The following is a 12,754-nucleotide window of genomic DNA, read 5'->3' as shown; positions in this document are numbered from 1 at the left end:
TATATATATATATATATATATCACTAGGTTGTTCATCAACACAAGAGAACGCACTCTCCTGGTCATGGACAGTACTGATAGGCCATGATGTATCAGAAACATCTAATTTCATACCCTAATTATAACATCACGAGACAATTCGTTAGATTTATTTTTAAATGGGTCAGAAAAACCATTGAATCAATTCGGTTCACCAATTTTCCAAACCAAACGAGGTATCTCATCGAACCATAGTCATATATAATATTTTTTTTCTAATTTAAAATATTAATAAGATAAATTTTCCTTTCAGAATCAAATCAAATGTGCTTGTTCTGCAATAGTTAGAATGAATCTAGGAATCATCTCTTCTCCAACTGCCAAACCACCCAATGTATCTTTCGTACCAGCATACAACGTTGTGGTTTACGGTTTTCATCCAATGGCTACTAGATAATTGGACGGATTCATATCGGAGATGGATTGTTCACATCGTATCGTATGGCAATTCACTATATACACATTGTGGAAGGATGCATACTCAAGTTTTTCTTTCAGAATCAACACTGTCAAAGGATGTTGATAACGGATTCCGATCGAAAATGGCGACACTACGAACTACTAATCCATCCATGATATCTACTTCTTTGTGGATTTGGTTTGCGAGAAGAACATAACTCTTATGTTGCAACTTTACCTTCTATTGATGATTTGTTTCTACTTTTGCTTTGGCAAAATTGGCATATATATGTACGTAAACCTTTTTTAAAAGTAATACAACAATCTTTAATAAAAGTAATTTTCAATTTTTTTTTAATCGGTGTCAAAACAAAACTTAACGATGTTAAAATAAATCCGTTTTAGATTTATAATGAAACATTTTATAATAATTATAATGATATATAAAAAAAATTAATTTTTCAACATTTTATAAATTTAGAAATTTTAGTGAGACTTACATAAACAAATCCAAAAATTCTAACTGTAAATAAAAAAAATCAATACCAATCATCATCTATTTTAGCTGTAGATAAAATCACTTTTATCTTCGAAATCAACAACAAAATATAACAAAATTATTTACAAAATACGATTAATATAATTTATATTTAACAAAATCAATAATATAAAGTGTTTTTAATTTTATTTTGTATAAATAATATGTATAAATTATAATATAGATAACCTTAAAAATAATATTTTATCCGGGACCAATTTATCAGACTCGTTTTTAAACGAAAACAAAAAAAAATCTGATTCAATTCGTTTGGAAACGAACGAACTTGATAGACTATCCACGGACAAATGAGATATTTTGGGTCCAAAAAAGATTTTTCTTCCAAGGCTGTGGGCCCCAACTTTAGGGTTTGGGATAACCCAAAATTGAAAATTGAAAAACAAAAAAAGAAAAGAAAAGAAAGCTCACATGTCGGAGACCGTCACATGTCTCTGTTTGACTTGGTCAAACTTTCTGGTACTGGAAAATCTACGTATTACAAAACATAATATTTTTGTTTAATAAAAAAAAAGGCAACACAGAGTGCTTGTTTCTAAGTTGTTCAAATTCATGTGAAAAATAAGATTAAAACCCAAACTGATAATGCCATAACTAAAAAAGGTGTTCTCCATATGTAAATTTGTACCCAAGTTTTATCATTATTGTAATATTAACAAATTAAATATTTTGTGTAATGAAGTCTAATCTAGAGAGAGAGAGAGAGAGAGAGAGCAAAAGATGGGCTCTTTGAATGCTGAAGTAAACCGGTTCAAAGCCATGAGGAAGATCGCAAGAGATCCAATCCAATATTTATGGGCTGGACCGGCTCGTATTAAGAATTTCGATTCTTGTTCCGTCTTTATTTTGGTTTTTGCATTAAATTCTATCTTTTTTCTTCTTCCAGATTTAGGAAAACCTTCGACCAAACTATGAAATTAATGCCAAACATTAAGCCTTGTGAGTAGGAGAGCGGTAATTTCATGTTTCGGTTCGGTTATATTCACAATCAATTATTTCGGTTTAACAAAATCTATAATTATCCATTTTATATCGAATTCTATTCTAACTTTTTTATTCGTTTTAGATTTTATTTTTTCGGTTTTAATTTATATCTGATTTGATTATGATGGTACATTATTTGGTTTGGATCGGTTCTCTTGTTAACCAAATTAACCACAAATATGCAAATGCATAGATCTCCATGTTTTATTTTACAACTAATCGAGTTGATATCATTTCAAAATGAATATGTATCGAATCCAAAACATATAAGATTACTATTTTCGTTTCGGTTAGATTTCTAGTCGGATTTTTATCTTCCGCAGCTCAAATTTCAGGAAAATAAAACTTTGGATTCCAAAAAGATTCCTTTGGAAACAAAAATCATGTGATTTTGTAATGTTAAAACTTATTAGTAAGTTGCCTTGCATCTCGCTTTCAATTTTGTACTCTTCTGAAGTTGTCGGCCATTTCCCATGTGATGTTCTTTTTCTTTTTCGCGCCCTTGTTCGAGTTTAATGCAGCCGTACCAAAATACTTGCATTAACAGTTAATTATATATGTCTCATATTTTATTTAGTTTATGATTTGATTGGATAAGTTTGTCGTGGGATTCAATATTAAAAATATTATATGATACTTTTTTTTAAATGTGATATGAATTTGGTTCCAAATAAAATTTAAAACTTAAAACAATGGACTTGACATTTTTTATCACAAACATATATGAAAGAAAATTCAAAATAAAAAATTGTAAAAAGATGTAACATTACTAAATTTAAATAATTCCGAGTTTAAAATTACTATGTTCTTTGAATCTAATAATATGTATATATACACTGATCTACGTACATTGAAACACTTGTACAAGTATCCCACATCATGGGAACTCAAACCACTAGCAAGAACAGCGTTTGAGAACCTAAAAAACACCCCAAAGAACCAATCAAACATTCTTAAATCCCAAACTGAAAACATAATCCCAAAAAAGAAATGGAGGACAGAAAAGGAAGAAGAATAATCATGTTCCCGTTACCATTCCCGGGTCACTTAAACCCGATGCTTCAGCTCGCCGGAATATTCCACCGCCGTGGCTTCTCCGTCATCGTCATCCACACCTCCTTCAACTTCCCCGACCCTTCACGGCATCCCCACTTCACGTTCCGTACCGTTGGCGACGAAAACACTCTGACTCAGTCGGAGGCTTCGGGGCTCGACCTCGTCGGCCTTCTCCGGGAGCTCAACCACCGATTCGCCGAGCCATTCCGGCGAGCTCTTGCGGAGGAGACGGCGGAGGAGGAAAGCGGAGAGGCGGTGAGCTGTTTGGTCTCCGATGCCATTTGGGGTTTCGCCGGTGAAGTTGCGGATGAGGTTAGGGTTTCGAGGATGGTGTTGAGGACAGGTGGTGCGGCGTCGTTTTGTGCTTTCGCCGCTTTCCCTCTCCTCCGAGATAAGGGTTATTTGCCCATTCAAGGTACTTCTTTTCTATTTTTTTCTCTCTCTCTCTCTTTTTCACTTAAATTTCTTTACCACCAAAAACTTATATTCCACGTGTCATGTTCCGTTCGTATTGTCACCGTCACGAGATATATACATTACATTTACTCATGTAATTATCGGATTAGATACAACTTTTAACTATATATCATATATATGTATGTAAATATATATAACCTTCGTTGTTTGTAAACTATTACATATGCTATTTAGTCATAGATTTCACGTCTACATACCTAAACGGCAGCTGCAGTACGCAGATGTTTTTAAGTTATGAAAAATTATTAAAAAATAAAATGCAGAAATTAAATTAGAAATAAAAAGAAAAGAAACATTTTATGTTTACATCTCTTCTTCTTATATTATAATAAAAATAATTTATATATCTATAAAATTTTTTAAAAAAAAATAAAAAAATAAAAAAATAAAGATACGAGAAAAACAAATAAGATAAAATATAATTGATACGGTATATATTTTATTGTTAATTTATGTTATACCTTTAATTATTATCATTCATATCAAATCTCTATATTTTATTTATATTTCAACATTTCCACTCAAAATTGATTTTGAAACAAAATGATAAAAAATTTCATTGTTATTAGAACGATCCATAGACATCAAATTTCATTCATTTAGAGAGTATTAATCTTTTTCAAATCATTTCGCTTGATTTTAAAGTTTTAACTTTAATTCTTTTTGTCATAGCATCTTGTTTGATCTTAAAGTTTTAAATTTTGATTTTTTTTTATCATAGCACATTGTTTGAATCTGGTTTTTTTATCCCCTTTAAACGATTTCGATATATGAATATCCAAAACGCAAAACAAAGAAGAGATTAGAAAAAAAAAACTATAGTCCATATCGCAACGCTGTTTTGGTACCATATTGAAAAATAAAATGCAGAAATTAAATTAGAAAGAAAGAACAAAAAAGAAAGAATGGAAACACTTTTATTGCTACATTTATAGGAAAAGTTATTGAAAGAAATAAGAAAATAAAGATACGAGAAAAACAAATAAGACAAAATATAATTGACACAATATATATTTTATTATTAATTGATATTATACTTTAATTATTATCAATCATATCAAATCTCCATATTTTGAAAGAATTCAAAAATCAATCTTGAAGAAAAAACAAAATGATGAAAAATTTCATTGTTATTCGAACGATCCATAGACACCAAATTTCATTCATGAATCATGTAGAAGGTATTAACCTTTTTCAAATCATTTCGCTTAACTTTAAAATTCTAACTTTAACTCTTTTTGTCATAACATCTTGTATGATCTTAGAGTTTTTAGTTTTAATTTCTTTGTCATAGTACATTGTTTGAATCTGATTTTTTTACCCGTATTTGAACGATTTGGATATATGAACATTCAAAATACAAAAAAAAAATTAGAAAAAAAAACATACAGTCCAAATGACAACGATGTTATACTATATTGAAAAATAAAATGCGAAAATTAAATTAGAAAGAAAGAATAAAAAAGAAAAGAATGAAAACATTTTTATTGCTACATCTTTTATTCTTATTATATTGTAATGAAAATAATTCATACATATATAAGAAAAATTATCGAAAGAAACAAAAAAATAAAGATACGAGAAAAACAAATAAAGCAAAATATAATTGACACGATATATATTTTATTTTATTATGTTTTAATTATTATCAAGTACATCAAATCTCCATATTTTGTTTCTATTTCAACATAACTAAAGACTCTTTTACCGTATATATGTGTCTATATATATATTGATAAATTTTGAAAGGGTTAAGTCGTATTGGATATAATCATGTGATATATATACATATATACTAAGGCTTGTGTTTGTATATTATTTACTTAAGATTCAAGACTTGAAGAGCCGGTGACAGAGCTTCCGCCTTTGAAGGTGAAAGATCTTCCTGTAATAGAAACGAGTAAGCCGGGAGAACTATACCGAATAGTGAGCGATATGGTGAAGGGAGTGAAATCTTCTTCCGGCGCAATCTGGAACACTTTCGAAGATCTCGAAGGACCTCCGCTCGACGATCTTCGCAGCCAATTCCGAGACGTTCCTATCTTCCCGATCGGCCCATTTCACAAACACCTCGAGGATTTCAAGCCGACAGAGAACCAAGAATCCATCAACGCATGGCTAGACAAGCAAGAACCGAGATCTGCGGTCTATGTCAGTTTCGGGAGCCTTGCCGCCATAAGCAGGGAAGAGTTTCTCGAGATTGCTTGGGGTCTAAGCAACAGCGGACAGTCTTTCGTGTGCGTGATAAGACAAGGGTTCGTCCGGGGGACCGAATGGATCGAGGCATTGCCTCGCGGGTTCGTTGAAAAGCTCGGGCAAAAGGGTAAATTCGTGAAATGGGCGAATCAACACGACGTACTCTCACATCGTGCCGTTGGAGCGTTCTGGACTCACTGCGGATGGAACTCAACCCTGGAGAGCATATGCGAAGGCGTTCCGATGATATGTACACCGTGTTTCACGGATCAACACGTGAACTCGAGGTATGTTTCCGACGTCTGGAGAGTCGGGGTTCGGTTGGAGAGAAGCGAGATGGATAGATGGCAGATTGAGAAGGTGATCAGAAGGGTGATGGTTGAAAGTTTTGGGTATGAAATGAGAGAGAGGAGTTTGAAGTTGAAGGAAAGAGCTGAGATATGTTTAGGACAAGATGGGTCTTCATCTAAATCTTTGGACCGACTGGTTAGTCATGTTTTGTCTTTCGATTCATCTTTTGCTTTTGCAAGTGAACGGATAAGTTGAACACTACAAATCCTTTATATGTGTGGACCGTTTTGCTCATCGTTTTCATGGGCCTTACAAGGCCTTTTTCTGTATTGGATTTTATTCCTTAATAAACAACATTTTTATGCATATTTATTTATAGATTTTGTATGGTTTTATTTATATTCATGTATTCTTATTCTTTTTTATGGCTAAAAGAACATAAATCAAGGAAAAAGGAAATAATATGAACTATATATATACATATAACATGTGTTCGAATTAATGTATTTGTGGTTTCATTATATTTTTTTCCCTTAAAAACAAAGGAAATGCAATAATTTCTTTCATATATTTGATATAATTTAATAAATATTTTCAAGCAAAGAAACTAAAAATTGCAAGATGAAGATATGTTAGAATGTGATGAAACGGGTCATTCAAAGCGTTGTCGATTTTTTTAAACCTAATTTGTATCATTTAAAAAAAACAAATATTCGATTTTTTTTTTCTAAATATAAGAAGATAACCTCCTAGGACAAAATGTAAAAGAATATTTGTTTTTTAAAAAGGAAAAAAAGATGCAAAGGCTGGTGCGGCGAGAGGCAAAACACGTGCGAGAAAGACAAAGGCGGTATGGGAACACACGTGTCTGCGACGTGAACTAATCCGCAATTAGCGGAACTATTGCTCGGTTCTAATTAGATTCTTTTTAATTTTAAAAATAAATCATAATCCTGCTCTGTTCAAATGATCGTCGAACGCCCGAATATTTAAAATCAACGAACATGTTATAGCAAATATTTCCTGTAAAAATTTCTAATCGGTTTTATGTATCGTATAGTTTGTTTAATGATTTGGTGCGACAAAATGCAAATCAAAAGAAAGAGATACGGAACAACGGTGCATGGACTGCATGATTGTTTAGACCAACCAATCATTCATATTTTTTTCATGAAAAAAAAAAATCATATATTATGGTTCATTCATTGTGCTTGTGACTAAAACACAAACATGTAGTCCGAAGGTTATATTATATAGTAGATAGACATTAAGGGAACTGAATTAATGATTAAGGCAACCGATTCTCTAGATTTGAAAATGTCACTCCAACACCAAGCAAAATCGAAATTTAAAATTGATAGAGATAATGCAAATAGTCGGTCTGATGATACGGCGTCAGCCACGTTCGGCCGACAATTTCTTTGCCAATCAAAACGTCGTCTTCAATATCCATTTTTGTTATATATATATATATATATATATATACATATATATATATATATATATATATATATATTATAACGTAGATTTAGTTTCATAATTTTTTTCTCGAAGAAATATGATCTTATAATGGATATTTTTGAAGATCAATTTTATCAATGTTCAACGAACCATATATATATATAATGTATAAGACACTTTTGGTAAATTGGCTTGTGATTAGAATCCTTGCACTTTAAGTATCGTCCCCTGAAGTCTCTCTAAAAGCTAACTTTGATGAATTTTCTTCGTAAAAATTTGAAACATTAGACGGAAAATTAACATGATGATTTAATGTATAGTAAATTTGCAAATATTCGGTTTTAGGTCTTGTACTTGATTTCTGTATAATTTAGATATATGATATTATAAGATTTTTCCCAAATAGTTTTGCAAGGAAAATATGGTAAAAAATTAAATGTCAACGGCCAATTTAATACAAATTGAAATTTCATGCAAACCATTTCACACGGCGCCGTATGATGAATGCGACCTATGACATTAAACTGGATTACACGAAATACTCCTAAAGAAAAAAAAAATATACATGATACGCATAAATCTATTACTAAACAAAATCCCAAGAAAAATATGTCAAAATAGACCGTAGCTTGCATTAATGTGTTTATATAAATGTGGAAATTAAAATTTATGCATACAATTTAGAAATTTATGAAGTCTTCTTACGCACCAAGAAAGGTCAAATTTAGACAACACCAATATTTTTACGATTATATATATTCATGAAGTGTCAATATCTAAAGAGATGTAATTAAACATTTTTATTATCTAATCAGACAAATATTAATTTTCTTTTCTATCTTAATTTGTATACTAAGCAAAAGGACAAAAGGAGGATAAACACCAAAGATATATATTTCAACATATTACTATAACAAAGAAGAAAGAGAGACATGAAGCGTGCGAACACGACAATAGACAAATAGCATCGACTTAGAATAAGATCGGCTCCGGTCGGTCCGTTTCTTCATTTATTTAATTCTACAAATTATTTCGTATAAATTCATCGAACCTCTCGTATATTCATCGATCCCTTCTTCTCCAGAAATCATCATATAACCAAAGAAACCCATAAAAAAACTTCAATATTTATTTTCTTGATTAGCTCTCAGCTCTTATCTTAATTCAGATTCTTGTTTCTCCGTTTGATCCAATATGAGGAAGCTATGTCCGAACTACGACCGTGAAGACGGTCTTGAGACAGTGCTGGAAGTTCCAATGCCTGAGGAGTTGTTTTATTCCGACAGCAACAAGATCGGCGCGTGGCAGAGCGTGAAGTCAAGCTTCCTCCGGTCGCCGCCGGAGACGAGCAATCTCACGGCGGTTCTCGGCGGCCGTGACGCTGAGATTCAGATGCTCCTCGGCGTCGCCGGAGCTCCGGTGATCCCTCTTCCCATCTGTCTCCATCACCATGACGACGAGCTTGATAATCATCCCATCGCCAAGAACATGTCCATTGTGAGTAGAATCCATTCGCATGATTCTCTGTTTTATTCTGCCTATATAACGAGATTTCCAGACACCCATTTGATCGAAATTAGAAATTTCTTGATTTCCATGCATTATAAAGATGCATATGAATCCATTTCAGGAATTACCATGCAGTTGCTTGAGCAACAAGTTACTGACATAACTCTCATTCTGTTACCCTGATCTGCAGGAATCAGCCATGGCGAAGTACATAGTGAAGCAATACATAGCGGCAACCGGGGGAGAGAGGGCCATGGCTGCAGTGGAGAACATGTACGCTATCGGAAAAGTCAAGATGGGAGTGACAGAGTTTTGTGCAGGAGCAAGCAGCTTGGGGATGAAGAAGAAGAAGAAGAAGATGGTGAGGATAAAGGACATAAACTGCAATGGAGGAGAGATGGGCGGTTTTGTCCTGTGGAAGAAAGGTTCAGAGCTATGGAGTTTAGAGCTCGTGGTTTCAGGGTTCAAGATCAGTGCTGGTTGTGATGGCGACGTGGCTTGGAGGCAGACCCCTTGGCACAGCCATTCCCATGCCTCTAATGGACCTTCCGGACCTCTCAGAAGGTTCCTTCAAGGACTTGATCCGAAAACCACAGCCAATTTGTTTGCAAGATCGGTTTGTGTCGGGGAGAAGACAGTAAACGGAGAAGAATGTTTCGTCCTAAAGTTGGAAACTTTACCTTCAACGCTTAAAGAAAAGAGCAGAAACCGTACAGAAACGGTGAAGCACACGATCTGGGGATGTTTCAGTCAAAGAACAGGACTTCTTGTTAAACTGGAAGACAGTTATGTCTTAAGGATCCAGACAGGTCCAGACCATGATAACGTAATCTCATGCGAGACGACAACAGAGACCATGATCCAAGATTACAGGACCGTTGATGGGGTCCAAATTGCACACGTGGGGAAGACGCGCGTGTCATTGTTCAGGCTGGACGAGAGTTCAGAGAAACATTCCAAGACGACGGTGGAAGAGGCTTGGGAGATCGAAGAAGTCGGTTTTGACGTGAAGGGTTTGTCCTCTGATTGCTTCTTGCCTCCTGGCGAGTTGCAGACAGAGGAGAAGGATGAAGAAGAAGATGACAATGGCTTCTCTGTTGGAGATTACAGTCCTATGCTTCCATTGAAGCTCTGCAATGGTTTCTCTAAGCTCAAATCTTCTAAAGTGATCGCCGTTGAAGATTATGATGTATCCCTGCGATAAGAGTCTATCGATATTCATCGATCTTTTTTTTTGTTGTATATATATATATGTATGTATGTATATGTTTATGCACAAGGAGAAAAGTGCTTGTAAAGATACAATGGCAAGCCTTTTTCCTTCTTCAACCACAACTGTGTAATCATAATGTTTCGTACAAAAAAGATCTCTTTGATCCAATTCGACGTAAAATATCAAATAGGAAAATCCGGTACATACCTACAAGCCGATGAAAATCTCATCTTCCATAGTATCACGCCAATACTCTCCCTTCAAGAGATCTGTGCTCCCAGCTTCTATGATCAGAAGCACGAAAGAGAATATGAATGCCGTATCTCCTAGTTCAATCCCTCGAGTTCAGCTCGTGCAGAAAAGTCTTGTCTTGTTCATCATCCCGGTAAACTTGGCTTGAAAATCATCGGCCTTCAAACTCTGCTCAGATTCTCTAACAAGCGTATTGTCAAGGCCGCTCTTTATCCACGCAATGTTGTTGAGATCGGTGGCTATAGAGATCAATTCTAGGTCCAAAAGGGTAGAAGTTTCCTCATAATCCACAAACTCTGGACCCAACAGAGAGTTCCGAGAGGAAGACAAGCTTTTGGACGGATAAGTATCGCAACCATGCCCGCATTTTGCGGGGATGTTAGGTTCATCGGAAAGGGACTGAAGAAATACACCACCGGCTGAGTCAGGTCTGGAGGCCTGAGCCAGAGGTCCCTCACATGGCACTATATGTTGCTCCCTGTATCCACTCCTCAGGCTGGTGAATGCACCGATACGAGCCATTGGGCGATATATATTATGTTCACGAGATTCATTGGAGCTATCATCCATTGTAACATCATTTAGTTCTGGAGATTCAGAAGTGGTCTTTTCTCCCTGAGACAATTGTTCTTCTGGGGATGGAGTTGGTATGTTTTCCACCTTTTCTTTCTTGATGCCAGACTTGAACTTCCATGGATCTGCATATTTACGTCTCAGTGTTGAATTCCAGTGGTTCTTGATGGCGTTATCTGTTCTCCCAGGCAGAAATTTTGCGATTGCAGCCCATTTGTTTCCATGAGTTGCATGAGCCGAGATTATGATTTGGTCCTCCTCATCTGCAGCAAGTGATATACATGTTAGAAAAAATGATAAATGTATTTCCATGGTAGCTCACAGGAAGCGAAGTGCATCTTCTTATGCATTCGACCTGTAATTCTTTCCCTTCCGATTCACAATCCACAAGGATAAACACCGAGGATGATGATAAACGGTTACTCACAAGATTACGCCACCAAATTCCACTCCCGTGTCATCATCTCTTCCGTGTTTCCAGTATTATTAGTGTAGCTAACCTAGTAGTCGAAGAGCTACAAAAGCAACTTCAAAGTATGGCTTTCACTAAGTTGCATCTCGATAACTATCATTCAAGAAATCATCATTGTACTCTCTTTCCATTTTGACACAATTTTCAACATCACTTCCACGAACTCATGGATGATACATCACATGTCGGGACTAAGATTCATAGAAACAAGGAAATTTGACTATAACTCTTACAAGCCATTGTGTAAATTCAGAAATAATATCATCATTCAAGTCACCTACACATACAATCCAGATTTGCAGAAACTCGAAAGGACTCGGTTCCTGAAATCCGTAACTGACAAACATCCATCAGATACAAAAACTCAAAGAGGACCCAGAAATCAAAGCAAGAGCACACAAAGAGATCGAGAGAAGAGTGTTTTTTGGATGCACCAGTGAAAGGTTTGCGCTTGAGGCAAGGATCAAGCTGATTGCACCACCGCAATCGGCACGATTTCCCAGAACGACATGGGATTCCACGAGCGATCAGGCTCCAGTTCCTCGGCCCGAACTTGCTCACCAGCCTCGTCAAGACCACGTCCTCCTCCGGCGACCACGGCCCCTTCACCTTGCTTCCGCCGCCGCCGTTGGGTTCCCCTGCTTCTCCTCCTACCAACTCGGCGAGCTCCGCCTCAATTGCGCTCCTCAAACCTTCATCGGAGCCTGCCATTGCGGCGGGGGGGTCTCTCCTTCCATCATGGTAAAATAACATTTTTTTTTTCAAAATTCAAAACCTGTTTTTTATATGTACCTACCTGCATCTGCCTAACTGCAAAGCCCAAGAGGAGAGGGGGGCTTATAAAGGGAACCTGATGTTTCGGTTCGTTTCTTCTCGTGAGACTGTCTTTCTTCTGACATTACTATTTTGCCCCCTCTTTCCCCTCATATTTATTAAATTACCCCTTCCGTTATTTTTTTTGTCAAAGATCCCTTCCGTTATTTTTTTCATGCTTAATTAATTTTTATATTAGAGACAAATAAAAAAAAACTTCAAATTTTATTTGATTTCATTTATTCCGTGAAATTCCATTTTCCAGCTTATTAAAGTTTCAAAACTGAATTGATTTTACCGTGCATACTATTTTCAAGGGTATATACGTACATAGTTTTATATATGTATTGTTTTGTTCGATGAGATTTACGGTTTTGCCCTTCGAATCAACCGGAAAGCATGCGAAGCTTGTAACGGAATCTAGTCGTATCATGGGTTTATTGGTAATTTGTTATGGCTATGT

The 12,754-nt window shown here is 35.4% G+C and overlaps 3 protein-coding genes across 3 annotated transcripts; 2 read left to right on the top strand and 1 right to left on the bottom strand.

The window, feature by feature from the left end:
• Positions 1 to 2,767: 2,767 nt before the first annotated feature.
• LOC104810060 (UDP-glycosyltransferase 76F1-like) lies at positions 2,768 to 6,351 on the top strand. Its single transcript, XM_010536244.2, has 2 exons — positions 2,768 to 3,449; positions 5,340 to 6,351. The coding sequence occupies exons 1-2, from the start codon at positions 2,969 to 2,971 to the stop codon at positions 6,251 to 6,253; spliced, it is 1,395 nt and encodes a 464-aa protein (XP_010534546.1). The 5' UTR covers positions 2,768 to 2,968; the 3' UTR covers positions 6,254 to 6,351.
• Positions 6,352 to 8,440: 2,089 nt separating this feature from the next.
• LOC104810058 lies at positions 8,441 to 10,297 on the top strand. The gene is made up of 2 exons (XM_010536241.2): positions 8,441 to 8,956; positions 9,159 to 10,297. The coding sequence occupies exons 1-2, from the start codon at positions 8,654 to 8,656 to the stop codon at positions 10,170 to 10,172; spliced, it is 1,317 nt and encodes a 438-aa protein (XP_010534543.1). The 5' UTR covers positions 8,441 to 8,653; the 3' UTR covers positions 10,173 to 10,297.
• LOC104810059 (transcription factor MYB86-like) lies at positions 10,071 to 12,271 on the bottom strand. Its single transcript, XM_010536242.1, has 3 exons — positions 11,913 to 12,271; positions 10,389 to 11,269; positions 10,071 to 10,163 (listed from the first exon to the last, which is right to left on the bottom strand). The coding sequence occupies exons 1-2, from the start codon at positions 12,229 to 12,231 to the stop codon at positions 10,527 to 10,529; spliced, it is 1,062 nt and encodes a 353-aa protein (XP_010534544.1). The 5' UTR covers positions 12,232 to 12,271; the 3' UTR covers positions 10,071 to 10,163; positions 10,389 to 10,526.
• Positions 12,272 to 12,754: the final 483 nt, after the last annotated feature.

Source organism: Tarenaya hassleriana, unplaced genomic scaffold (genome assembly GCF_000463585.1).
Source record: "Tarenaya hassleriana unplaced genomic scaffold, ASM46358v1 Cleome17, whole genome shotgun sequence".
NCBI lineage: Eukaryota > Viridiplantae > Streptophyta > Magnoliopsida > Brassicales > Cleomaceae > Tarenaya > Tarenaya hassleriana.
Note: the sequence above shows the minus strand (reverse complement) of the source record. Positions and strands in the feature narration are given on the sequence as shown.